The sequence below is a fragment of the Vanacampus margaritifer genome, chromosome 11 (assembly GCF_051991255.1).
Source record: "Vanacampus margaritifer isolate UIUO_Vmar chromosome 11, RoL_Vmar_1.0, whole genome shotgun sequence".
In the NCBI taxonomy this organism is placed as follows: domain Eukaryota; kingdom Metazoa; phylum Chordata; class Actinopteri; order Syngnathiformes; family Syngnathidae; genus Vanacampus; species Vanacampus margaritifer.
The window spans coordinates 424,662-452,500 of NC_135442.1; the positions used below are offsets into that span (position 1 = coordinate 424,662).

General features: G+C 50.7%; 1 protein-coding gene across 2 annotated transcripts in view; it reads left to right on the forward strand.

The window, feature by feature from the left end:
• Window positions 1-26,916, forward strand: part of ttn.2 (titin, tandem duplicate 2) — a 206,585-nt gene extending 179,669 nt beyond the window's left edge. For both annotated transcript variants that reach the window (XM_077579402.1, XM_077579403.1), the window contains 39 exons: window positions 3-299; window positions 434-1,021; window positions 1,117-1,419; window positions 1,504-1,800; window positions 1,873-2,160; window positions 2,245-2,544; window positions 2,623-2,774; window positions 2,866-3,016; window positions 3,098-3,397; window positions 3,482-5,248; window positions 5,330-5,623; window positions 5,704-5,991; window positions 6,084-6,383; window positions 6,493-6,827; window positions 6,900-8,631; window positions 8,733-9,035; window positions 9,196-9,507; window positions 9,620-9,910; window positions 10,077-10,376; window positions 10,733-10,874; window positions 11,182-11,345; window positions 11,703-12,005; window positions 12,072-12,353; window positions 12,442-13,035; window positions 13,140-13,430; window positions 13,512-13,811; window positions 13,899-14,201; window positions 14,292-14,594; window positions 14,686-14,954; window positions 15,032-15,347; window positions 16,124-16,429; window positions 16,532-16,831; window positions 16,943-17,518; window positions 17,599-17,904; window positions 17,986-18,368; window positions 18,471-18,681; window positions 18,777-24,611; window positions 25,122-25,568; window positions 25,680-26,916. In XM_077579402.1, coding sequence (XP_077435528.1) covers window positions 3-299; window positions 434-1,021; window positions 1,117-1,419; window positions 1,504-1,800; window positions 1,873-2,160; window positions 2,245-2,544; window positions 2,623-2,774; window positions 2,866-3,016; window positions 3,098-3,397; window positions 3,482-5,248; window positions 5,330-5,623; window positions 5,704-5,991; window positions 6,084-6,383; window positions 6,493-6,827; window positions 6,900-8,631; window positions 8,733-9,035; window positions 9,196-9,507; window positions 9,620-9,910; window positions 10,077-10,376; window positions 10,733-10,874; window positions 11,182-11,345; window positions 11,703-12,005; window positions 12,072-12,353; window positions 12,442-13,035; window positions 13,140-13,430; window positions 13,512-13,811; window positions 13,899-14,201; window positions 14,292-14,594; window positions 14,686-14,954; window positions 15,032-15,347; window positions 16,124-16,429; window positions 16,532-16,831; window positions 16,943-17,518; window positions 17,599-17,904; window positions 17,986-18,368; window positions 18,471-18,681; window positions 18,777-24,611; window positions 25,122-25,568; window positions 25,680-25,972 — 20,522 coding nt within the window. In that variant the 3' untranslated portion in view covers window positions 25,973-26,916. The remainder of the gene's footprint in view (window positions 1-2; window positions 300-433; window positions 1,022-1,116; window positions 1,420-1,503; window positions 1,801-1,872; window positions 2,161-2,244; window positions 2,545-2,622; window positions 2,775-2,865; window positions 3,017-3,097; window positions 3,398-3,481; window positions 5,249-5,329; window positions 5,624-5,703; window positions 5,992-6,083; window positions 6,384-6,492; window positions 6,828-6,899; window positions 8,632-8,732; window positions 9,036-9,195; window positions 9,508-9,619; window positions 9,911-10,076; window positions 10,377-10,732; window positions 10,875-11,181; window positions 11,346-11,702; window positions 12,006-12,071; window positions 12,354-12,441; window positions 13,036-13,139; window positions 13,431-13,511; window positions 13,812-13,898; window positions 14,202-14,291; window positions 14,595-14,685; window positions 14,955-15,031; window positions 15,348-16,123; window positions 16,430-16,531; window positions 16,832-16,942; window positions 17,519-17,598; window positions 17,905-17,985; window positions 18,369-18,470; window positions 18,682-18,776; window positions 24,612-25,121; window positions 25,569-25,679) is intronic.
• Window positions 26,917-27,839: the final 923 nt, after the last annotated feature.

The window sequence follows — 27,839 nt, forward strand, 5'->3', positions numbered from 1 at the left end:
AGAAAAACCAAGCCCACCAGGGAAGCTTGCTGTGACTGATGTAACCAAGGAGAGCGTAACCCTGGCTTGGGTCAAACCAGAGCAGAGTGGTGGCAGTAGAATAACTGGATATTTGGTGGAAGCGTTAGAGAAAGGCCAGGAGAAGTGGGTCAAGTGCGGCGTAACCAAATCCTTGGTATACACAGTGTCTGGTCTGAGGGAGAACACAGAGTACTTCTTCAGAGTCCGAGCTGAGAATCACGCGGGATTCAGTGATGTCAAAGAAATGATCAGCCCAGTGTTGGTCAAAGACCAACATGGTAATTTACAGTGCCTTTTTTTTTTCAATTGTATCAAACATATTGCATGTATTTCCCAAAATTCTAGAGAATTTTCAGTTTTCTTTTCAGGTAGGAAATTCAGTGTTACAATTCTCTTTCATTCTTTCCTGAAGAATCTCCCGAGGTCGTGATGAAGGAATTCCCCCACAACACAGTGTACGTTAGAGCTGGTTCCACCCTCAAGTGTGAGATTCCGCTGATAGGCAGACCACTGCCTAAGGTTTCTCTCTCCAAGGACAATGTGATCCTCAAGTCAACAATGAGGTTTAACTCCGAAGTCACTCCTGACAGCATTAAGATCACGCTGCGTGAGAGTATCGCAGGAGACTCTGGACGTTACGATATCCTTGCTTCCAACTCAAGTGGCACCACCAAGTCCTTTATCAACATTGTGGTTCTGGACAGGCCCAGTGTTCCCCTGGGACCTGTGGAGCTGTTTGACATCACGGAGGACAGTGTGAGTCTGAAGTGGCTCCCACCTGCTTATGAGGGTGGCAGCCCCATCACAAACTACATCATCCAGAAGAGGGAGACGACCACGGCCAGCTGGACGGACGTCTCCTCTGCTGTGGCTCGCTGCACAATCAAGATCCAGAAGCTTACAACGGGCCTGGAGTACCAATTCAGGATTAGGGCTGAAAACAGATATGGAATCAGCGATCATATTGACTCACCAACTGTTGCCGTTAGCCTCCCTTACAGTAAGGATCCATGGCCATTGATTGTTTCATTTTGGCCCTTTGATGCAATGTGTGACAATGACAACAACCTTCATAACTCTTTGTCATCCCCGCAGCCTTGCCTGGAGCACCCGCCACTCCAGAAATCACCGCTGTGACCAGGGAGACCATCACTGTGGCTTGGAAGGAGCCCAAATCCGACGGAGGCAGCCACGTCTTTGGCTACCATCTACAGATGAAAGACAGAAACAGCATCCTCTGGCAAAGAGTCAACCGAATGGTCATCCGGGCCACTCACTTCAAGGTCACAAGCGTTCATGCCGGGCTCATTTATGAGTTCAAGGTGGCAGCAGAGAACGCCGCTGGAATCAGTGAATTCAGCAAGGTTTCTGATGCTGTGCTGGCAATTGACGCCTGTGGTAAGTCGCAGTGCCCGAAACGGTCTCTTTTTGACTGTTAATGGCGTCACATTTGTCTTATGAGCGCCGACTGTCTTCTTGCAGAACCACCTACCAATTTACGCATTAGTGATATCACCAAGAACTCCATCAGCCTGGCCTGGCAAGTGCCTAACTTTGACGGGGGATCCCAGATCACAGGCTACATGGTGGAGAAGAGAGAAGGAGTCAGTGGCAGGTGGTTTAAGGCCAACCTAATCAATATCAAAGACACACGCTACACTGTGACTGGCCTGACCCAGGATCAGACCTATGAGTTCAGAGTAATGGCCAAGAACGCGGTAGGCTCAGTCAGCAATCCTTCTATGACAGCTGGACCCGCCACATGCGTTGACACCTTTGGTACGTAAAACCTCATTTCAAACGCTATGCTGCGAAGCAGCTAAGTTCTCATGATATTCGTTTCTCCTTCAGGTGCTCCAGAAATTGAAATACCGTCAGAGTACTTAAATGAGGTGAAGCATAGGGCAGGCTCGGATGTTGAACTCAAGTTTAACATCATTGCTAAGCCTGCTCCCACCATTGAGTGGCTGAAGGATGGAAGAGAACTCAAACCCAGCACCCAACTCTCCTTTAAACACACCTTTGAATCCACAAGCTTATTCCTGAGGGACACCTCGCGCCTCAACTCCGGCACTTATGAGGTCAGGGTGAAGAACTCCCTTGGTTCAGCCTGCGCAGTTGTCAGATTGCTCATCCAAGGTACTTGAAATCAATTTTTAGAATGTGCTTTGTCAACCCCTTGTAAGTACCAATATGAATATATTCCATGCTTCCCATTTACAGACAGGCCAGGGCCCCCTGCTGGAGAGATCCAGTTTAAGAAGGTGACAGCTGACAACATCACGATAATGTGGTCTCCTCCCGCTGACGAGGGCGGTGCCATGGTAACGCACTACATCGTGGAGAAAAGGGAGACCAGCCGAGTCATGTGGTCCATCATCTCGGAGAAACTCGTCGACTGCATTGTTAACGTGCCCAGACTCATCCACTGCAACGAATACATCTTCAGAGTCCGTGGCATCAACAAGTACGGCGTCGGAGACCCTCTGGAGTCTGAGCCCGTCATCGCCAAGAACGCTTTTGGTAGGAAAAGGGAATAAATGATGAATGAATTGCCACCTATGTCGCGGTTATCAAGTGATCTTCTGTTCGTTTCGGCAGTCCCTCCCAGCGAGCCATCCAAGCCCCAAGTCTCCATGATTACTAAGTCGACCATGACAGTGATTTGGGAGAGACCAGCTCTGGATGGAGGCAGCGACATTGACGGCTACTACCTAGAGAAAAGGGAAAAGAAGAGTCTCCAGTGGTTCAAGGTTGGCTTGGGGATAGCATTGAGGAGATGCTTCTCATCACTGGTGGGCCAGCAGCTGCAACGCTAATGACCGGTCGTGCTTTTTCGTGCAGGTGGTGAAAGGCACAATCAGAGACACCAGGCAGAAGGTCACCGGCCTTGTGGAGAACAATGAGTACCAGTACCGAGTATGTGCTGTCAACAAGGCCGGAGCAGGAAACTATTCAGAGGCCTCTGAATTGTACAAGGCCTATGATCCTATCGGTATACTTTTGCACTCACCACGACATGTTCTAATTCTTCCTTTCTGCTACCACAGCTGACAGAGCATTTCTTTATCTTTAGATTTTCCTGGGGAACCATCCAAATTGCGTGTGGTGGACTCCACAAAGACCTCCATCACTCTTGGCTGGGAGAAGCCTGTGTATGATGGTGGCAGTGAGATTACACACTATTTCCTAGAGCAAATGAACACAGAGGAGCGAGAATGGGCGACGGTCAACCCACAGGTTAAGACCTGCGAGTATGTGGTCTCTCACCTCAAGCCAGCAACCTACTACTTCTTCAGAGTTTCTGCTGTCAACTGCAAGGGCAAAGGAGAGGATATCAAGATGTACCAGCCCGTGCAAGCCAAGGATATCTTGGGTTTGTATCCCCACAAATATAAAACTATCAGTGTATCAAGTCCAGCTGTTCTCAAATCTCGGTGTGAAACTTTTCTCCCAACAGAGGAGGCTGATGTGGACCTGGACGTTCCAATGACCACCCATTACACTGCCCGTGCGGGGCGCGACGTGGAGGTGTTTATTCCCCTGAAGGGACGCCCTACACCTGGCGTCACCTGGCGCCGCGGTGAACGCAACATTGCCGCCGACACACGCTACACCATCACCAGCACCGAGCGCGCTACCACCCTACTAATTCCCAAGGTCACCCGCGACGACTGCGGCAAATACCTGCTGGAGATTGAGAATGGTGTGGGTGAGCCCAAGATCATAACGGTTTCCCTGAAGGTTCTAGACAGTCCGTCCACCTGCCAAAAATTGATGATTAAGAATGTGGCCAGAGGAAAATTGACACTGAGTTGGGAGGCGCCTCTTATTGATGGTGGTTCACCAGTCACTAAATACATTGTTGAGAAGAAGGCCTCCACCATGAAAGCGTATCAGATGGTTACGGACGAGTGTGCCAATACAAGCTACAAGGTGTCGGGCTTGGAGGAGGACATCGCTTACTTCTTCCGTGTGTCAGCTGAAAATGAGTTTGGTGTGGGTGACACCTGCGAGACCGTGGAGCCTGTCAGAGCCACTGAGACTCCCGGTGCGGTTAAAGACCTGGTCATGCTTGACTCCACAAAGACCTCCGTGACCCTGCAGTGGACCCGACCCGATCATGATGGCGGCAGCCACATTTCTGAGTACGTGATCGAGAAGAGAAATGAGAACAACGTCAGCTGGACCTTTGCTACAACTTGTAAGCGCTGCACATGTGAGGTGACGGGGCTGCAAGAGGACTCTCAGATTAACTTCAGGGTCTATGCAAAGAATGAGAAGGGCATTAGTGACTTCTCACAAATTGGCCCAATCACAGTGGAGGACTTCATCATTTCACCCCAGGCCTGCCTCAGTGACTATCCTAACGGAGAGCTGGCTGTTCGTGTCGGTCAGAACATCCACATTGAGCTGCCCTTCAAGGGAAAACCCAGGCCTGCCATCAGTTGGCTGAAAGACAATTTGCCTCTTAAGGAAAGTGAGAAGGTCCGCTTCAGAACCACTGACAACAAGACAGCAGTTACAGTCAGAGTTGTCAAGAAGGAGCATGCGGGCCAGTATACCCTGGTTCTGGACAACAGAACTGTAAAGAACTACTATGACATTGAGGTGACCATTCTGGGACCTCCCTCTGTGCCCGTTGGCCCCATCCACTTTGATGAGATCAAAGCCCAAAATATAATCATCTCTTGGAATGAGCCCAAAGACGATGGCGGAGGCGAGATTACCTGCTACAGTGTGGAGAAGCGTGAGACTTCCCAGGCCAACTGGAAGATGGTCTGCTCGAGCGTAGTCAGAACGTCCTTCAAGATTCCAAACCTGGTGAAGGGAACTGTGTACCAGTTCAGAGTCCGTGCAGAAAACAAATATGGGGTCAGTGAACCACTCATTTCCACAGAAGTCCTTGCACAGCATCAGTACAAACCTCCGGGTGTTCCTGGAAAGCCAGTCGCCTACAATGTGACCAGTGATGGCATGACTATTCGTTGGGAAGCTCCAGAATTTGATGGAGGATCCCCCATTCTTGGCTACCACGTTGAGAAAAAGGACAGGAATAGTCTCCTGTGGCAGAAGGTGAACGCCACCATCATCTCCAACAAAGAGTACAGGATCATCAGTCTCTTGGAGGGCCTAGAGTACTCCTTCAGAGTCTATGCGGAGAACAATGCCGGACTCAGCCCTGTTAGTGAACAGAGCAAGCACGCACTCGCCATCTCGCCTGTTGGTGAGTACTGACCTTGGTTTATAATTATACGTGTTTTTTTGTTGAAACGTTTGACCTAACATTTTGGGAACTCTTCTGTAGATCCACCTGGCACTCCGATCTGCATTGACGTGACCCGAGACTCTGTCACTTTGACATGGGACGTCCCCAAGCGAGACGGAGGTAGCAAAATTGTGGCCTACAGCGTGGAGAGGCGCCAAGGCAGAGGGAAATGGCTGCGCTGCAACTTCACTGACATCAGTGAGACCCAATTTACTGTGACCGGTCTGTCCGCCGGAGACAGATTTGAATTTAGGGTGATCGCTCGGAATGCTGTGGGCACTGTCAGCCCACCATCCAACTCCTCTGGATACATCATGACCAAGGATGAGAGCAGTATGTATTCTTTCGCTGGCAAAAATGTAAACATGGATTTCAGATTACGAATCATAACAAGTCCTCGTTGCAATTTGTAGTCTCTCCTGAGATCGAATGGTCCCCAGACCAGATGCTGACACTGAGAGCCGGAGAGAATGTCAAGCTTAGCTGCAACATCACCGGTCGTCCAGTACCGCAGGTGGCATGGTACAAGGATGGAAAAGAGATCGACAAGAGAACCATGATGGATATTGAGATTACAGCTGGTATTGGTACCAGCAGCTTGTTCATCCGCGATGCAGACAGGAACCACCGCGGCATCTACACTGTGGAGGCCAAGAACAGCTCTGGTGCCAAGAGAGCTGACGTCAACGTCAGAGTCCAGGGTAGCTATATTCTCATGATGATGCTCCTTTTGACGAGCGAACCATCCCATTTGTCCATTTTTGAAGCATTTCCCCATCCTATGTCTTTTCAGATACTCCCGGACCAGTTGAGGGTCCCATCCGTTTCACTGGCATCACGGCCGAAAAGTGCTCCGTGTGGTGGAATCCCCCGGAAAATGACGGTTGCGCGGCTATCAGCCACTACGTTGTAGAGAAGAGGGAGACGTCTCGGCTTTCCTGGGCCTTGGTTACCTCCAAGTGTGAAGCCTGCTCTTTCAGCGCCACCAAACTTATCAAGGGCAACGAGTACCAGTTTAAAATCTCTGCTGTCAACAAGTTTGGTGTTGGCAAACCACTGGACTCTCTTCCTTTCATTGCACAGATGCAATACAGTAAGGATGTTTTACGATTCTTGTTGTCTGCCTGAAATAGTTTTTGTGTGATAATGTTGGTTGAAGTTGCTAGTCTCAGCCTCGTGTTTATGTCTGATCCCATGCTCAGCTGTGCCTGAAGCCCCTGGTACCCCTGATTCTACACATGTGACCGGCAACAGCATCACCCTGTGCTGGACCCGGCCGAGGTCAGATGGCGGCAATGAGATCAAGCACTACATCTTGGAGAGACGTGAGAAGAAGAGTCTGCGCTGGGTGAAGGTCTCTGCTAAAAGGCCCATCACAGAGCTCAGGCACAGAGTCACCAACCTTATTGAGGGCAATGAGTATGAGTTCCGTGTCATGGCAGAGAACGGCGCCGGTGTAGGACCGGCCAGTGGCACATCTAGGCTCTTCAAATGCAGAGAGCCTACCAGTGCTCCCAGTGCCCCGACAGTAATCAAGGTAGGTCGGCATCAGATTGCAGCATGACGAAAGCGTAACTAGTGCACTAACTGTGCTTTGCGTGTCCGTCAGGTTATTGACTCCACCAAATCTTCTGTCACCCTGGAATGGATTAAGCCGGTCTTTGACGGCGGCCTACCAATCATTGGCTACAATATTGACATGTGCAAGGCCAGTCTCGAAGAGTGGCATAGAGTGAATAGCCAGATTTGCATCCACAACCGGTACACTGCCAAGGGCCTGGTTGCCGGTGAGCTTTACAAGTTCAGGGTCAGCGCTGTGAATGGGTCTGGGGAAGGGGAATCCTCAATGATGGCCAGCGCCGTGCAGGCTCTAGACAGGCTAACGTCTCCTGAGTTTGACATCGATGCCAACTTCAGACAGACACATACAGTGAAAAATGGCGGCACAGTCTCGCTTCACGTGGCTTTCCGGGGCAAACCGACTCCTCTGGCCACCTGGTCCCGAGTAGATAGCGACCTGCCGGTGATGGTTGATATTAACAGCACAGATTCCCACTCGACTCTGAATATCGAGGAGTGCACGCGCTACGAGGCCGGCAAGTACACACTCTCCCTGGAAAACAACAGCGGGCGCAAGTCTATTACATTTACCGTGAAAGTGCTAGACACACCCGGACCTCCGGGCGCCTTCACCTTCAAGGACGTCACACGTGGGGCATTAACCATGATGTGGGACGCCCCAAGCAACGATGGCGGCTCGCGGATCCAACACTATATTGTGGACAAGCGCGAGGCCAGCCGCCTCACGTGGCAAGAGGTCAGCACCAAGTGCTCCCGTCAGATGATCAGGGTAACCGGTCTCGAGATCGGTGTATTGTACCTCTTCAGAGTGATTGCTGTTAACCAGTATGGCCAGGGGGAGCCTCACGAGATGACCAACCCCATCATGGCGACAGAAGAACCTGCTCCGCCTAAGAGAGTAGACGTTGTTGACACCAGCAGTTCCACAGCCTCGCTGGTATGGCTTAAGCCTGACCATGACGGTGGCAGCCCCATCAGAGAGTACATAGTGGAGTTCAGAGCCGAGGACAAACAGTTCTGGTCTGTGGCTGGGGAGACCAAGTCCCTAAAGATGCTGGTGGAAGGTCTAATTGATAACACAGAGTACGAATTCAGAGTCAAAGCCAAGAACGACGCTGGCATCAGTGAGCCTCAGGCTACCTTAACCTCGGTGCTCATCACAGAGCCTCGCATTGAACCCACCGCCGATCTCAGCAGCATCACCAACCAGCTCATCACCTGCAAGACCTCCAATACCTTCACCATTGACATCCCCATTAGCGGTAGGCCAGCACCAAAAGTCACCTGGAGGCTGGAAGAGATGAAGTTGAAGGAGACGGACAGAGTTTCCATTAAGACCACCAAAGAGAGAACCACTCTGGTGGTGAAAGACAGCAAGAGAAGCGACAGCGGCAAATACTACCTGACTCTGGAGAATGCCGCTGGAGTCAAAACCTTTACCGTGACTGTGATGGTGGTTGGAAGACCTAGCACTCCCACAGGCCCTGTGGTGGTTTCAGGTGTATCGTCTGAGTCCTGTACGCTGTCCTGGTCTGAGCCCTCTGACGATGGCGGCACCGAAATCAGCAACTATATTGTTGAGAAGCGCGAGTCTGGCTCTAACTCCTGGCAAGTGGTCAACTCCAGCGTGAAGAGAACTACCATCAAGGTCACTCATCTGACCAAGTATATGGAGTACACATTCAAGGTGTGCGCCGAGAACAAGTTTGGAGTCAGCAAGTCCATCGAGTCTGCACCTGTGGTCATTGAACATCCTTTCGGTATGTTTTTGTTTTTGTTTCATCATGCTTTATGTATTGCCTAAAATGTTCTCTATTTTTTTGCGTGCAAAATTATCGTTCTCTCTGATTAACTCTTGCAGTTCCTCCAAGTCCTCCAACACGTCCGGATGTGGTGAGCGTGTCTGCCAATGCCATCAGCATCAAGTGGGATGTGCCTTATGCTGATGGCGGGAGCATGGTGACTGGCTACTGGATTGAGAAGAAAGAGCGGAATACAATTCTGTGGGTGAGGGAGAACAAGCTGCCCTGTCTGAATCGTCACTACAAGGTGTCCGGTCTGATTGAGGGTCTGGAGTACCAGTTTAGAGTCTATGCCATGAACATCGCTGGAATTAGCAAAGCCAGTGAAGCCTCTAGACCAGTGGTGGCACTCAACCCCGTCGGTGAGTGGAAGCCTGTTTTTACATGTGCAAACCTTTCATAATTTGGGCCCTTTGTCTGTACACGGTCAATAATGGCTATGAACAAGCTGAAAGGGAAATCCAACTAGGCCTGAAGCTTAAAAAAGTCGAGTTTGATCCAAACATCTTATCCTCTCTTCAGATCCTCCCGGTCACCCTCATGTGACGGACATCACTCGCTCCTCCGTGTCCTTGTGCTGGACCGTGCCCGTCGATGACGGCGGCAGCAAGATAGTTGGCTACGTGGTGGAAAGAAAAGTCTACAGTACTGATGAGTGGGACGACAACCGCTGGCTCAAGTGCAACTACACCACCATCACGGAGAACTACTTCACTGTCACCAATCTGGGAGAGGGAGAAACCTTTGAATATCACATCATTGCCAAGAATGCTGCCGGGGTCCACAGCGCGCCCTCAGTATCCACCGGACCCGTGACATGCAAGGACGAATACTGTAAGCTCTTTAAAAAAAAAGAAAAAAGATCATCAGCTGTTTCAGTTACAGTGGACCCTTGACTTAAGAGCATATTTTAAGGTAAACTGAAATAGTCTTTCTCCATCTTCAGCTCCTCCTCGAGCAGAGTTGGACAACAAGTTGGTTGGGGAGACCATTATTGTCGCCGCCGGATCTGACCTTGTCCTAGACGGTGCGGTGGGTGGTAAACCAGAACCCACCGTTTACTGGTCCAAGGGCGACAAGATCCTGGACCTGGGTGAGAAATACTCCCTGACCTACACAAGCACAAGAGCAATGGCCGTCGTCAAGAGCTGCGACAGATTTGACACCGGCAGATACGTCCTGACTGTCAAGAACGTCAACGGAATCAAGACGGCTACCGTCACCGTTAAAGTCCTGGGTAAGTTGATGAAATCTTAACCCTAACTTTTGTGAAATTTGGACATGTGTGTAAAAACTGTAAAAACCCATCAAAAAGGAACGTGATCGCTGAAAAATCTGCAGATAGTGCTTACACAAATATAGAATGGCCACTCTGAACTAACTTGTCTTTTGGTGTCTCTCAGACACTCCTGGGCCACCAGCTGATAAGATTGCGATTAGCAGAGTGACGGAGGAGAAGTGCACCGTTTCCTGGAAGATCCCCCTGGAGGACGGCGGCGACATTGTCAGCCATTACATCGTGGAGCGGCGTGAGACCAGTCGCCTCAACTGGGTCATCATGGAGACCGAGTGCAAGAGCTTGTCCTGCGTCAGCACCCGCCTGATCAAGGGCAACGAGTACATCTTCCGAGTGCGGGGAGTCAACAAGTATGGACCTGGTGTTCCACTGGAATCTGAACCGGTCATCGCAAGGAATGCTTACAGTAAGATTTATATGCAAAACTGGTATATTTTTTTTTTTATCCTACGGACAAGCAGCTCAGGTGCTTTTAGCTCAGTGGAAATAGGTTTAATCCTTGCGTCTTCAGAAAACAAAGCTGGAAGTAAGACATGTACGTACATAAGTAAAGCTCAAGCCTTGTGAAAACTTAAAAAAAGCCTTCTTTTTTAAATTCAAGCAAATCAAGTAGTTTCCCCAAGATTTGAGTTTTTTTGTCATTTTTAGTCAAGCAAGTCCCGCGTCCTAAATTTGTCATGTGACTGTGAAAACGTCTTTTAAGTCATAAAAGGCAGACTGCATTTTTGTATCTGTGACTGACCCAGTTTGTCTGTACTCCAGCTTTGCCATCTCCGCCGGGCACACCGGAGGCCACAGCCGTGGGCAAGGAACACGTCATTATCGAGTGGTTGAAGCCAGAAAGTGACGGAGGCAGCGAGATCAAAACTTACATCGTAGAAAAACGGGAGAAGAACAGCACCAGGTTTGGGCAACACATTCTCAAATTTGGCAAAACCTAAATATAACCATTAGGTGTCTCCAATCAAGGCCAAATATGCCCGGTCTTGGATGTATAGTACAGAATAGAATTTATATATATTGAAGATATTTGACGAGATGATGCTAGCTACTATTTGTTTACCTTGCCAAGTAAAAGCTTCTTATTCTATTGTCAGATGGTTTCACATGAATGAAGTGATATATTCCTCATTTCATGCCTTTTTTTGCAGTTTGACCTGGATATGTTCTCCCTGTTCATGACACGTGCTCTCTCTCCATTTGCAAACCAGATGGACACGCGTCAACAAGACGTACACCATCTATGACACACGCCTCAAGATCACAGGCCTGCTGGAAGGAAGCGAATACCAGTTCAGAGTGACGGCCGTCAACGCGGCAGGAAATAGCCAGCCCAGCGACGCCTCACCGTACATCCTCCTCAGAGATCCCACCTGTGAGACTTTCCCTTGTTTGGGTCCAAACCTTTTCTTCCAAGTGATGCATATAGAAAAAAGGAAGGACGCAAGGGCCATTTTGGCATTCTACCTATTCAAAATAAAGCTTAGCACTGTAGTGCTGAGCAATTACATGTTAGTTTTATACTTGTTATACTGCATGTCAGTCAGTCCTGCTATCCATTTTCTGGATCCTTAGCAGATCATTGTATTTTGTTTTTATTTACATTTGACACATCGTCCCAACTTGGGGTTTGTATTTGTAGTTCTTGATGTAGGCCCCAGGGCATAGCTAGGACACCCCTGATCTAGTCCGAGGCACATTTTGAACACCTTTTGCTCGCGTCCCCTTGTAGACACCCCGGCTCCCCCATCAGTACCTCGCATCACAGACACGACCAAGCACAGCATCAGCATGACTTGGACCAGACCCATGTACGATGGCGGCTCAGCTGTCACCGGCTATGTGGTGGAAATCCTGGAGGAGGGTTCCGAGCAGTGGTACCGCGCCACAGCCAAGGCTCTCAAGACCAACGAATATCTGGCTGGCGGTCTGGTCGCCATTAAGAAATACAGGTTCAGGGTGGCAGCTGTCAACAGCAACGGTACCGGAGAGTTCAGCGAACCCAGTGCTGAGATCGAGCCCCTGGAGAGAATTGGTAAGTCTTGCCTGATGGACAGCATGCATAACACAGCCTGACTCTGACGGCACTGCTCCCCCCCAGAAATGCCCGACCTGGAATTGGACGAGGACCTGAAGAAAACGGTTTGTCTTCGCGCTGGAGGAACTTTGCGACTTTTTGTGACTGTTGGTGGACGCCCGACGCCAGTTGTGTCCTGGAGGAAGACCGGCGTGGAGCTGCAGAGCCGCGGCTTCATCGAGACCACTGACAGCTACACCATGCTGATTGTGGAGAAGGTTGACCGCTATGACTCTGGCAAATACGTAGTGGAGGCGGAGAACCCGTCAGGCAAGAAGTCTGCAACCATCCTGGTCAAAGTCTATGGTAGGTGAACATCCAAAGAGTCCCTGGGTGCATTATTAGAGGTTTAAAACTGGTGTCTAATTTGTCTCACTCTACTCATCTCCTGCAGACACTCCTGGTCCTCCAGCTTCTGTGAAAGTGAAGGACCATACCAAGGAGTCAGTTGTCATCACCTGGGATGTCCCGAGTATTGACGGCGGTGCTCACGTCAGCAACTATATCATCGAGAAACGTGAAGCCAGCATGAAGTCTTACAAGACTGTCACCACAGAGTGTAGAAAGACCCTGTTCAGGATCACAGGCCTGGAGGAGGGCGCGCACTACTTCTTTAGAGTACTACCGGAGAACATCTATGGCATTGGTGAGGCTTGCGAGACAGCTGAGGCCGTGCTGGTGTGCGAAGTACCATCAGTGCCTCTGAGCCTCCAGATCGTTGACATCACAAAGTCTTCAGTCACTCTGCGCTGGGAGAAACCCATGCATGAAGGCGGCAGCAGGCTGACGGGCTACATTATCGAAGCCTGCAGGGTGTCTACAGACAGGTGGACCACAGTGGCCACCGTCAAGGCTTCTACGTGCCAGTACACTGTCCAGTCTCTGACAGAGAATGACCAGTACTTTTTCAGAATCCGAGCCTGTAACAGCAGAGGATCCGGTGAGGCCATGGACATTGTCAGCCCGGTCACCATCCAGGAAATCAAAGGTACGATATATATATATATATATATATATAAAATATTAACAGCTGTGAAATGAGTCCCCGCTTTTGTTATTTCACCTGACGCATCCTCTTGCGTTTGCCTCCAGTGATGCCAAAGATCGACTTAACCAGCATTCCTCAGAAGATTGTCTATGTCCCCCGTGGTAAACCCATCGACCTCAACTTGCCAATCACGGCCAAACCGCAGCCTGTCTGCTCCTGGTTCTTTGGCGGCGTCCAGCTGAAGGACAGCCTGGAGCGCATCAAAATAGAAAGTAACGGCAAATACACCCATCTCGTCATCCGCGAAACCACCATCGACGACACAGGAGACTACATGCTGGAGGTCAAGAACGCCGTTGGTGTGGCAACTGAAGTTATTCAAATCGTCATCCTCGGTAAGGACACCGAAGCTCCAAATAGGCACAAAACTGATATGCAGTTTCCAGATATTTGATAGTCTTCACGTGCTTTTTCAGACAAACCCGGCGTACCAGTCGGCCCCATGAAGATCGTGGAGGTTGACGGCCTATCGGTGACTGTTAGCTGGGAACCTCCAGAGAAGGATGGTGGCGCTAACATCAGCGGATATGTGGTGGAACAGCGCGATGCTCACCGCCCCGGCTGGATCACAGTCTCGGAATCGGTGACTCGACCGTGCTTCAAGTTCACCAGACTCTCTGAGGGAACAGAGTATGTGTTCCGAGTTGCCGCCATGAACCGCTTTGGTGTCGGTTGCTTCTTGCAGTCGCAAGTGGTGGAATGCAAGAGTGCTGAGAGTAAGTCCACATTTTAAATTGGCAACACCTAGGCAGGTTGTAAACATGTGATTTTCCTCCTAATCTACCTGTGGTTGACTCGCGCAGCAATCCCCGGACCTCCGAGTAGACCGGAGGTGCTTGACGTCACTCACGAGGGCATGACCCTGACATGGCATCCACCAGAGGACAGCGGTGGCTCATCCATTGCCGGTTATATTATTGAGCGCAAGGAGCCTCGTTCAGAAAGATGGCTGAGGATCAACAAGAACCCCGTGACAATGACCAGATACCGCTCTTCTGGTCTGATCGAAGGCCTGGAGTACGAATACCGCATTACCGCCATTAACTCCAGAGGAACTGGTAAACCCAGCGAGACCTCTGCCATCACCGTTGCCATGGATCCGATAGGTACCTGATAAACTTATTGAAGTACACATACGGACATACATGTACTTGTGAACCAGTCGGTCTGACCCTAGCTGTACTGTTCTTAAATAGCACCACCAGGTCCTCCAGTTCATCCCAAAGTTACAGACAGCACCAGAACCTCCGTGTCTCTGGCTTGGTTGCCTCCTGTAGAAGAAGGCGGCTCTGTGGTCACCGGTTACCTGGTTGAGATGCAGAAAGTGGACCAGGTGGAGTGGACCCTGTGCAACACTACACCCACCAAAATGTGCGAGTATACCCTCACACACATGCCCCAGGGTGCTGAGTACAAGTTCAGAGTCATCGCCTGCAATGCTGGTGGCACTGGAGAGCCCGCTGAGATTCCTGGGGTCGTCAAAGTCCAGGAGATGCTCAGTAAGATAAATAAAAAAAATGTTGTTTGTACACTGACGTACACTATTTGCGGTATTCTGTCTAACCAAAATCTCCACGGTGTCTTCCTTAGATCATCCTGAATACGAGCTGGCCAGTAGATATGAGGAGGGCTACGTGGTGCGGCAAGGAGGGGTCATCTGCCTGTCGGTGCCGTTCACTGGTAAGCCCATCCCTACATGCAAGTGGACCAAGGATGGACGCGACATCTCCCATCGGGCCATGATCGCCACCGGTGATGACATAAGTGAGCTCGTCATCAAAGAGGCTCACAAAGACGACACGGGTACTTACGACCTGCTGTTGGAGAACAAATGTGGCAGGAAAGCCGTGTACATCAAGGTAAGGTACCATCCTGCTCGCTACAACCAGGTTCAAGTTCTTTTTCATCTTTTGTGTGGATGTCTGTATGTCTCCAGGTGAAGGTCATCGGGCGTCCCGACGTCCCAGAGGGCCCTCTGGAGTTTGACGATATTCAGGCCAGATCGGTTCGAGTCAGCTGGAGGCCCCCGTCTGACGATGGAGGCTCCGACATTCTTGGATATATCGTGGAGAGGCGAGAAGTGCCCAAGGCTGCTTGGTACACGGTGGACGCCCGGGTCAAAGAGAACTCCCTTGTGGTCAAAGGCCTAAAGGAGAATACGCAGTACCACTTCAGGGTCTCTGCTGAGAACCAGTTTGGGGTCAGCCGGTCTCTGAAGTCTGAGGAGGCTGTCACAGCAAAGACACCGCTCTGTGAGTACCGGCAATGGATATACAGTGGTAACGTGGCTTACGGGTGGCCCAACTCAAGCGTTTTTCAACTTCAAAGGGGTCTCTTCATTGATTTGTTGTGAACCCAAATTTGAGCCAACAGTCAAACTCACCAATACAAAATAATGAATAAATGCTACAGTACGTCGCACCGTATGAAACGGCGTCCTTTATTTGCATTCTCTTGTTTTTGTTGTTTTCATGCAATACATTGCCATGGTTGACACTGGGTCATGAAACCCATGCGTCCAAGCAGTAAAAAAAAGCCACACTTGATTGTAGTTAGCCACGACATTACGTTTAGGATTTGCCACTTCTTACTGCAAAGACATTGTTGCCCAAATAACACAAAACCCCTAAACACACAGATGGGCTTTTTTTTCAGGCATAGCTTGATGGCTAACTGCTTGTTGTAGTGGTAGAAATGGTTATCACCAAAAAGGAAGCTGTTCCATAGCTGCGGTCTTTGTAACCTTATGCAACCCTGAATGAATCCTGATGGAAAAAACACTCGCTATACACGCGCAACCTCGCAAGCCTTGGACGCTTCAAAGCAATGCTTTGTGCATTTGATTTCTCAATTGAAGACACGTAACAAAAAAAAAAACGTGTGGTGCTAGAATGGATGAACAGCTTTTCGGTCCATTTCACTGGGGGAAAAGATTGAACACTTTGGTCACGGAACAAATTAGGCTCGGAAGTCATTTTATAAAACCCAAACTCTTATTTGCTTTTGTTTCGCTATTATTTATCTACAGGCCCGCCAGAACCTCCCAGCAACCCTCCAGAGATCATGGACGTGTCCAAGTCCTCAGTGTCTCTGTCATGGGCCCGGCCCCGGGATGATGGTGGCTCTCGTGTCACAGGATATTTTGTTGAGAGGAGGGAGGTTTCCACAGAGAAGTGGGTCCGCCACAACAAGACTCACATCACGACCACGATGTACAACATCACCGGCCTGATCCCCGATGCCGAATACATGTTCAGAATTGTGGCTCAGAATGACGTTGGGCAGAGTGAGCCGGGCCCTGCATCTGAGTCGGCGGTTTGCAAAGATCCATTCGGTGTGTAAAGGTCCCATGATGGTGCAGTCAGCGGCGGGGAGCTAATCAGTTCAACCTTGTTGTTATTGTATGTTAACGTGCTCATTGATCTCTTTTCAACAGACAAACCAAGCCAACCAGGAGAGATCGATATCATCTCGGTCACCAAAGACTGCATAACCATTCATTGGTTGCGGCCCGACTTTGACGGGGGGAAGGAAATCTTGGGGTATTGGATTGAATATAGGCAGGCTGGCGAAAGTGCATGGAAGAAGTGCAACAAAGAACGTTCCAAAGACCGGCAGTTCACCATGGGTGGCCTGATGGAGGCCACAGAGTACGAGTTCAGAATCTTGGCGGAGAACGAAGCCGGTCTCAGCAGGCCGAGGCGCACACCCATGGGCATCAAAACCAAGTTGAGCGGTGCGTGACGCTTTTGCAGTCCATCAGCTCACTGCTCAAAATAGCAGATCATCTTCTGCTTAACATTGTCAAATGTACTCATTGAAATGCACTTTTGTCAATGTTTGGCAGTCGGCGAGGCTCCGGCTTTGAAGGAAGACATCCAGGATGTCACTACCAAACTCGGAGAGTCTGGCACGCTGTCCTGCGGTATCATCGGCAGACCTCTGCCAGAGATCAAGTGGTACCGCTATGGCAAAGAGCTGATTCAGAGTCGCAAGTACAAGATGAGCTCGGACGGCCGCAACCACTCCCTCAGCATCATGACCGATGAGCAGGAAGACGAGGGCCTGTACACCTGCAGGGCCATCAACGAAGCTGGGGAGATCGAGACCAGCGGCAAACTGCGGCTACAAGCTGCACCTCAGCTGCACCCTGGCTTCCCTCTGAAGGAGAAATACTACGCCGGAGCTGGCACCAGTCTCCGCCTCCATGTGGTCTACATCGGCCGTCCCATTCCCCAGATTATGTGGTTCTATGACAAGAAGCCTCTGAACTCGTCCGACAAGGTGATTATTGAGAACACGGAGAGCTACACCCACCTGGTTGTGAGGAACGTCCAGAGGAAGACCAACGCTGGTCGTTACAAAGTGCAGCTGAGCAACAAGTTCGGCACCGTTGACACTGTCTTGCGGGTTGAAATCCAAGGTAAAGCGGTGATTTTCAGATGACGAAATGATACGTTGTCATTTCTGAAACTCTAAAACTGCCCGTTTTGATGGACCTAGATAAGCCGTGTATCCCGGAGGGCCCGGTTGTGGTTGAAGCTCTGCTGAAGAGCTCCGTCGTTATCGGCTGGAAGGCTCCCAAAGATGACGGTGGCTCCATGATCACCAACTACATTGTGGAGAAATGCATGGCCAAGGAGGGAGAAGTGTGGAACCTCGTGTCCTCTTCTGTCTCTGGAACCACGTGCCGTGTACCCAACCTTGTGGAGAGTGCCGGATACTACTTCCGAGTTTCTGCTCAAAATCAGTACGGTGTCAGCGAGCCTCTGGAGATCCCCTCGGTGGTCATCATCAAGAGTCCATTCGGTGAGTCGCGCACCCACAAACAAGGAAGAATGATCCCTATTTGATTCATCTTTGATCATATTGCGGTGGTTTGTTCCTCAGAAAAACCGGGCATACCACAACAACCCTTCGTGGTCAGCTCCTCCAAGGACTCATGCGTAGTCTGCTGGAAGCCACCAAGCAGTGACGGTGGAGCGAAAGTGTCCGCCTACCATCTGGAGAAGCGTGAGAAGAAGCAGAACAAGTGGATGTCGGTCACCAGTAAGAAGATTGTGGAGACCAGCTTCGAGGTCACAGGCCTAATTGAGGGCTTTGAGTATGAGTTCCGTGTCAAGTGCGAGAACATGGGCGGAGAGAGTGACTGGAGCGAAATCTCAGAGCCCGTTGTGCCCAAGTCCGACCAGTCTCTGCGTGCTCCTGGCTTCAGGGAGGAGATCCGAGATATGACTGTCAAATACCACGCCAATGCCACCTTTGTTACCAAGGTTCTTATCTCTACATGCGTACATCCTTGGACAAAAATGTCTACCTTGTCATTCCTACAGTTATCATCATGAGTTCATATTCTTCTTCCCACCTATGTGCAGGTGGTGGGACATCCCAAGCCTGTAGTGAAATGGTACAGAAGTGGAAAGGAGATCCAGGCCGACGGAACCAAAATTAAAGCCCTTGAGTTCAAGGGCGGTTACTACCAGCTGGTCATCACTGCTGCTGATGAGAGTGACGCCACAGTCTATCAAGTCAGAGCAACCAACTCTGGAGGATCCGTCTCCACCACAGCAAACTTGGAAGTGGAAGGTAGACATTCAAGTTGCTCATAACTAGCAGGATTGACCCTTTAAATGTTGATGGTTTTGCGATTGAGCGATGCTTTGTTGTCTTTGTAATTGCAGTTCCCGCCAAGATTCACCTGCCAAAGGAGCTCCAAGGAATGGGAGCAGTCCACGCCGTTCGGGGTGAACACATCACCATCAAGATTCCCATCTCCGGAAAGCCGGAACCAGCAATTACCTGGCAGAAGGGTCAGGAGGTCCTCTCCAACTCTGCTCATCACCAGATCATCACCACTCGCTCGTTCACATCGCTGGTCTTCCAGAAGGGAGTACAGCAGAAGGACACGGGCTACTATAGCATCACTGCCAAAAACAGGTTCGGAACGGACAAACAGACCATCGAGGTGAGCATAGCTGACATTCCTGAAGCTCCCAAAGGACTGGTAGTCAGCCACATCTCCCGGGACTCAATTACTCTGACATGGGAGCCCCCTGCCAGTGATGGCGGAAGTGACATCATCGGTTATGTTGTGGAGAAATGTCCCACCTCTGCGGACAGGTGGATCCGCGCTGGACAGACTGCGGACTGCAGCATCACCATCCTCAACATCTTTGGCCAGGCCAAATATCAGTTCCGCGTGATTGCAGAGAACCACTTTGGCCTGAGTCCTCCCTCTGCACCAACGGAACCCATCACCACAAAGGAGGACAAATCCGTGATCAGGAACTATGATGAGGAAGTGGACGAGACCAGAGAAATCACCAAGGAAGAGGCTCACTCCTTCAAGATCAAGGAGCTGTACTCCAAGTACACTATATCTGAAGAGTTGGCTCGCTGTCAATTTGGAGTGGTCCACCGTTGTGTGGAGATTGCCACCAAGAAGACCTTCATGGCCAAGTTCATCAAGGTCAAAGGAACTGACCGTGAGCTGGTTCTTCGGGAAATTGAGGCCTTGAACGTAGCAAGGCATCAGAATGTTATCTACCTGCACGAATACTTTGAAAGTATGGAGGAGATGGTCCTCATCTTTGAGTTCATTTCTGGAGTTGACATTTTTGAGCGCCTTGGAACAAGCAGCTTTGAGCTCACAGAGCAGGAGATTGTCCTCTATCTCAGACAAGTCTGTTCTGCGCTCAAGTTTTTGCACAGCAACAACTATGGGCACTTTGATATCCGCCCAGACAACATTGTCTACACCACAAGGAAAAGCAACCTTGTCAAGATCATCGACATGGGCCAGGCTCGGTTGCTGGTACCAGGTGAAAACATCAGAATGCTTTTCTCAGCACCAGAGTATTGCGCCCCTGAGGTCCACCGCCACGACTTGGTCACAACAGCCACTGATATGTGGTCTGTGGGTGTGCTGGCCCATGTGCTGCTGAGTGGTCTCAATCCATTTGCTGCGGAATCCATGACACAAATGGTTGAGAACATCTCCACCTGTGAGTATGTCTTTGACGGAGATGCCTTTAGGGACATCAGTTTGGAGGCTATGGACTTTGTGGACAGACTTCTTATCAAGGACAGGAAGCTCCGTATGACGGCCAATGAGGCATTGGAGCACCCTTGGCTGAAGATGAAGATCGAGCATGTCAGCAAGAAGGTCATCCGGACGCTAAGGCACAGAAGGTACTACCACTCTGTGGTAAAGAAGACCGATACGATTGTCTCGGCAGCTCGTGTCGCCTTCGGTGGCGCCTTCAAGAACCAGAGAGGATTGGCTGTTGGCAAAGTGAAGATCGGTACCGAGTACCAGGGCCTACGTGCCGGCCCAGTCATGCATGCCTCTGCTGAGCAAGGTGGCCACGTTAGGTTCACTTGCAGCATCGCCAGCTTTGACCAAAGTACGCAGGTGACGTGGTACTTTGGTAGCCGGCAGTTACACTCAAGTTCTAAGTACGAGATCACGTACAGCAATGGTTTTGCCAGCATATATGTAAAAGACATTGAAGAGAGTGACGATGGCATCTACAGGTGCAAGGTGTTGAGTGCGGATGGCGAAGACAGCGCCTACGGTGAACTCTTTATTGAGACGGTGAGAAGCATTAGGGAGCACTATGTCAGTCGGTCCATCAAGAAGCTGAGGCGGAGGGTTGACAAAACCAAGATCCTGTACAGGCCACCGGAGTTCACGCTGCCGCTCTACAATCGCACCGCCTACATTGGCGAAGATGTGCGCTTTGGTGTCACCATTACCGTGCACCCTGACCCTCGTGTCACGTGGTTGAAGAACGGCGAAAGAATCAAACCTGGAGACGACGACACCAAGTACACCTTCCTGACTGACAAGGGTCTGTACCAGCTGATCATCCACAACCTTGACATGAGCGACGATGCTGAATACACTGTCATGGCCCACAACAAGTATGGAGAAGACAGCTGCAAGGCCCGTCTCACCGTGACACCACACCCGGTGACGGAGGAAACCATGAGGCCCACGTTCAAGCGTCTGCTGACCAACGTTGAATGCACAGAAGGAGAAAGCGTCCGCTTTGACATCAGAGTGTCTGGAATCCCAACACCTTCTCTAAAATGGGAGAAGGACGGCCATTCTCTCCAGCTGGGTCCAAAGATGATCATCATCCAAGAGGATGCTGACCACCATGTCCTGTGCATCAGGGAAACCCTGCTTGAGGACTCTGGTGTCTACAAAGTGACCGCGACTAACCGCGCTGGCTCTGTGAGTTGCCAGGCAACCCTGAACGTGGAACGTCTCACCTACACCAGAAGAGAGTACAAGAGTGAGGAGGAGAAACACAGACACGTCCAGAAGCAGATAGAAAAGACCAACAAGATGGCTCAGAAGATTGTTGCCACAGAGGAGATCGTTCCTCTGAATCCAACTGCCCAAGAAGCTCTGAAATTTGCTGCAGAGATGTACAAGCCTGCTGTCAGTACCAAGAACGTTGAGGGCGAGTTTGACATTTCGGTGGTGAAATCAGAGACCAAGAAACTAGAAGAAGAGCGCAGGATTTTCATGCCGTATGAGATCCCCGAACCTGTAGTTCATGACCGCCGAGCCCTGGACGAGGACAAAGTTATTAAGCGGTTTGTCGCACTCTCTGACATGAAGTGGTACCGCAAATTGAGAGACCAGTATCTGGTTTCGGAGAGAACGGAAAGGTTTGTGCAAAAGCGACAAAGGCGAATTCGCCTGTCCAGGTGGGAGCAGTTCTACGTCATGCCGCTCCCCAGGATCACCGACCAGTATAGGCCGAGATGGCGAATTCCCAAATTGACTTTGGACGACCTGGAAATTGTCAGACCTGCCCGCCGCTCGCCATCTCCCGAGTCTGAGATATCGTTCCGATCTAGGAGACGATCTTTGGGTGATTTGAGCGACAAGGAGCTGATGATGAGCGCTGATGACTATCTGTCCTCCAGGAGGACCGAGCAGGAGAAGATGATGCTAGAGGATGAACTGGAGCTTGGCTTCTCTGCCTCCCCAGCGGTCAGTCCGGTTCGCATGGAACGGCACGCGGTGCAGCGTGAAGAGAGGTCTCAGGAGGTACGGCAGGAAGCTGTGGCGGTTACAGAGACAAAGAAAAAGCGTACTGTTTCTCAGTTCATGAGGAGGCGGCGCTCACTGTCCCCAACATACATTGAGCTGATGCGTCCAGTCTCCGAGTTGATCCGTCCAGCTCGTACGAGGATGGAGGTAGAGGTGGAGACCGAGCATGTAGAGAGGCGATCCCCCACGCCGGAGAGAACTCGTCCTCGTTCCCCGAGCCCCATTAGGTCTGTTGAGAGGTCCTCCCGTTCCGCCTCTCGGTTTGAGCGCTCTGCCCGCTTTGACATCATGTCCCGCTACGAGGCCAGAAAGGCAGCTCTGAAGTCTGAGAGGACATATCATGTGCTTAGTCAGTCACCATTCAGCCTGGATCACGGGCCTCGCGTAACCGTCAGGATGCGCTCTCACCGCGTGCCGCTTGGCCAGGACACCAAATTCACTCTGAACATCCAAGCCAAGCCGGAGGCAGAGGTCAAGTGGTTCCACAATGGAAATGAGATCTGTGAAACCGGCAGCAAATACATCTTTAGCAACATGAGTGGAGTTCTAACCATCACCATCCTGGACTGCCAGGAGGAGGACAGTGGCACGTATCGCTGCTTCTGCTCCAACACCAGGGGAGAAGCCTCAGACTACGCCACCTTGGATGTAGCAGGCGGTGGCTACACCACTTTCTCTTCTCGGCGCAAGGATGAGGAAGTTCCTAAATCGGTCGTCCCTGAAATGACTCGAATGGATCACTACCACTCATCCCGCTTCAAAACTGGCTATGAATCCCAAAGCCACTTCCAGGTGGAAGAAAGCAAGACTGAGGTATCCGAGACACGTGAAGACGTCACTCGAGAAAGATACGGGGCCTCTTCGGAGAGGTACTCGTCTGCTGAGCGCTACGGCTATGCCTCTGCGGAATACTTGTCATCTGCCTCCTCCTACTCTTCTGAGAAGTTTGCGATTTCCGAAAAACACACGACAGCTGAAACAAAGTCAAAGTATGCTGCTGCGTCGGAACAGCTTTCTGCCCAAAAAGTCAAGCCGTCTGTCGCAGCCAGATTCCTCACGAAGCCCCAATCTCTGACCGTTTCAGAGGGCGAGACAGCTCGGTTTTCTTGTGATATTGATGGAGCGCCTGCGCCCTCTGTGATCTGGGTGCACGAGGGGAAAAACATTCTCTCTTCCCACCGTGTTCATGTCACCACCACACAGTACAAGTCCAACCTGGAGGTCTCTTCTGTTACATCCTCTGATGAGGGAAATTACACAGTCATCGTAGAGAACTCGGCGGGCCGGCAGGAGGCTCAATTCACCTTGACCATCCGCCGGCACCTTGCCAAAGGCGTCAAGGGCATCAAGTCCCCAGAACCTACTTTGAAGGCATCGAAGCCTTCAGTCACATCCCCACTGCCCTCTGTGACTTCCCCTGTTCCTAGTGCGAAGTCACCAGCACCGAGCACCAAGTCCCCCGAACCAAGTGCGAAGTCACCAGCACCGAGCACCAAGTCCCCCGAACCAAGTGCGAAGTCACCAGCACCGAGCACCAAGTCCCCCGAACCAAGTGCGAAGTCACCAGCACAGAGCGCCAAGTCCCCCGAACCAAGTGCGAAGTCACCAGCACAGAGCTCCAAGTCCCCTGAACCAAGTGTGAAGTCACCTGCACCTAGTGTCAAGTCCCCTGAACCTAGGGTGAGGTCACCAGTACCTAGTGTCAAGTCACCTGAGCCCTCGGTGAAGTCCCCAGTAGCAGGTGTCAAGTCACCAACTCCGGCTGGGAAGACACCAAGTTTAAAATCACCAGTTCCTGGTATCAAATCCCCTGAGCCCGAGGGAATTAAGTCTCCCAGTGGTGTAAAATCTCCTGAGCCAGCACCTAAGTCACTGCCTCCAATCAAGTCACCTGAAGCTGAGGAACCTAAAACCACCCGGGGCATCAAATCCCCAGAACCAGCAGAAATTAAAACACCTAAAGGCATCAAGTCCCCAGAACCTGCAGGCATCAAAACACCGAGAGGCATCAAGTCTCCAGAACCATCTGGCATCAAGTCACCAAGGGCTGTGAAGTCCCCTGAGCCCGAGGGAGTCAAATCCCCAGCCAGAATGAAGTCTCCACCTCCGGCCGTGCCACCCAAAGTCATGAGTCAGCTGGCGGCTGTGGCCTATGAAGACTCGGTGAAGATGTCTTGTGTTTGCGACAGCAGCGTCAAAGAGGTGTCGTGGTATTGCAAAGGTAGACGGCTTTCCAAGAGCAGCCGCTTTAAGATGCAGAACTCCGAGGGTTCCTGCAGTCTCTTGATCCACGACCTGACCGACAGTGACCAGGGAGAGTACACCTGTGAGATGACATCAGAGGGAGGCGTCTCAAAGTCGTCCTTCTCCTTAAGCGGGCAGGTGTACCAGTCCATTCGCATGAAGATCAGCGCTTACCGGGAAAAGCAACTTGCATTTAAAGGTGAGCAACACGACTCAAGTGTCTCGCCGATTATTTGAGTTTTTTACTATTGTACCGTAAATTCGGGACTATAAGGCGCACCTGACTATAAGCCGCGCAAGCTAAATTTGGGCAATACTGGAGATTGGTCCATGTAAAAGCCGCACCCGACTGTAAGCCGCAGGTGTTTTAAGGTTACCGCAGAGATGACTGTTTAAGAGCGTCCCATTTATTGATTTATTATATGACTCCTGCAGTCACAGGAGTAGTACAGTATAACAACAGAACAAAACTTACAGCTCTTGACGAGGCAGGAGCTTCAAATGGCCAAATGATCAACAAATTGCTTTTGAAAGTGCTTGCCAGTAACGGGCTCGGCACACGAGAGGCCACGTCGCTCGCCCTCAATTGATTTCCTATGGAAGCAGGGCGACAAGGCGAAAACTTCAAATATTTCAAATAGAAGGTATTTATACGTTTTTGGGAGCAAATGAGTTAAGAGTTGCGCTTGTCCTTGCGGACACTCAACAGGTTCCAGCATGAGCAGTTTGAAGGAGTCGTCCTCGTCCAGCTCTTCCACGACCACCAAGAGAGAAAGTCGCAGCGTGGAGCAGTCGTCGTCTTCCTTCTCGTCGTCCTCATCCTCCGCCCAGCGAGCCGCGATGGAGTCCAGCTCCTTCGGCGGCATGGCGGCCGAAATGAAGTCCAGCTCCCTCGGCGGCATGGCGGCCGAAATGAAGTCCAGCTCCTTCGGCGGCATGGCGGCCGAAATGAAGTCCAGCTCCCTCGGCGGCATGGCGGCCGAAATGAAGTCCAGCTCCTTCGGCGGCATGGCGGCCGAAATGAAGTTTGAGACCATGTCCATGTCCAGCGTGTCCTCCGTAGCTTCCGAGTCGTACGCCATGAGCTCCAGCAGCGTCACGGGAATGAGCTCGCACCTGACTGCCCTGACCGCCGGATCCTCCTTCAGGGCCGTCGGTAAGACCGATGCTTAAGAAAGCGCTATTGAGTTCCGCTAAAGATGAAGATTTGCATATATATATATATTTATATAGTAAGATGCTGAAATGTTGTGTGTGGCGGCTTCAGGTTCCGCTCCCAGGATCGAGGCGGTGCCCGAGGACATCAGCATCGAGGCCGGCAAGGTCCTAACGGTGGCCTGCGCCTTCTCGGGCGACGCCACCCGCGTGGAGTGGTCCCGCGGCGGCCGCAAGATCCAGTTGTCGCCGGGGGGCCGCTTCCACATCGAGAGCAGCGAGGACCTGACCACCCTGATCATCGCCGGCGTGCGGGAGGAAGACGCCGGAACCTACACCCTCAAACTGTCCAACGACCTGGGATGCGACACGGCCACCGTTCGCATCAGCGTTGGATCCGTGTAAAAAACAACCAATGAGAGCAACTCAAAGTAGCAAGCGAATGACATTTGAAGCGTCCCCCCTTCCCTTTTTCCTCCTCTTTTTATTTATGACTCGAGTCGACTTGTAAATAGGAACTCTTTTTGTACCAAACGTGACAACCTCAAGTATTTTCCAATGTGATGACACTTTTGCAGTGACATGTACATAATGTATATAGCCGGATGTGACGGTTATGAGGAATGTATGCATCGTTATTTATGACAATTCATATGAAGTGAAACAAGGAAACCAAAACAGGCTTTAACAGGAGAAAGTTCCGCACGGTGGAACGAATACCCTGCTAAACGCAGAAACTCCAAACCGCGTGCCTCAGCGTTTACGTTGACGTCTAAGATGGCCTCGGCAGGTAGAGCGTCTCCCTGCTGACGTTTACTCAATACTAGACTTGAAAAAGAAAGAAGGAAAAAAACAAAAGTCGCGAGCGCGAGGTCCCGAGCGCTGTTTGCGTCAACCCTCACGTAAGCAGCGCAAACGGCCCTCGCGCCGCGGCGGATGACGGCCAACCGCCGTTTTCCCTGACACGCTCACAGTGCGAGCGGCCTGCACTCCCTGAGCACCTGTTTGCTTTCTTTCTTTTCTTTCTTTTCTCTTTCTTCCTTTCTTTCTTTGTTTTCAACGTCTGACCTTTGGCGCCTGGCCGGCGGCGGCGGCGGCCCGCCACCCTCGCGGGGGCCTCGAGCCGCGCCGGTTGCCAAAAGTCCTGGAGGCCTGCAGTGTGCGTGCGTGTTAGTGTGTAGACCAGCATCCGGCCGGTCGTCCAAACCCACATCGTGTGTGTCGGCTCGGCTCGGCGGGCGGCGGGGAGACCCTCCGTCTCTCCGCTTTGGTGTTTGTTTGTTTTTTCCGCAGCCTCCTGGAGTTTTTCTCTTTTACTGATTTAATAAAGTGTGATTGTCAGCACAGCAGAACAACTGGTGTGTGTGTGTGTGTTGGGGGCAGGGGGGGATTCTTGATCACCTGTCATGAATATACGAGAGGCCCCTCCCTCGTGGGCGGGAGTTTTTCTCAAGGAGTCAAATCCGCTATATGGAAATCTCTTTCAAAAAGCCTCTTTTTGTAGCATCAACAACATTGCGAAGGCCTAAAAAAGCGCCTGGCAAAAAAAACATGCCCGGAAAACCTATGGGGGACTTTTGAGTCACCCCGAAAAACCTCCACTTTTCCTGGAAATTCTCAGCTCGTGAAGCAGATAGAAACATCATTCCAAAAACATTTCAGAGCTTACACCTGTGGCGCTCACACAAACCTTTCAGTATATTTATTTTTTTAAATCAACAAACAAATGTGGCATCTGCGGGCATATAACTCCAAATATATTGACCTTCGACACTGGAGCGCACTTCAGGAAATGGAATGCTAATTATTCGTCGTCCATTCCGTTACAAAGCCGCCAAAATGTTCAACATCCTGATCATTGTCTACAAACATATTTCTTAACAATATGTCACTATACAATAAAATTGCAGGACACGCTACGAGGCCCACGTCACCTTCTCGTGTATATTCTGATGCATTTCATGGGCTAAGAGAAAGGAAAAAAAAACAACCATAAAATATCTACCAAATACATAGGAAACGTTGAAAAGGTTCTAACGATCTAACTAAAAATGTCAACAACAAAAAAAATCATTTAAAGGCAGAAAAAACACTTTAAAAAGTAACTAGAAAATGTTGGGAAAGAAAAGAAGAAATCCCAAAAATGCCAGTTGAAGAAGAAGGGGGGCGCTAATGAAGTCAAAGTATTTGACAACCATGAGATGGAAGTAGAAGAAGAAGTCCGCAGTCTCGCGGAAGTTCGAATGTCGTCTGACTTTACTATTTAGAGCAG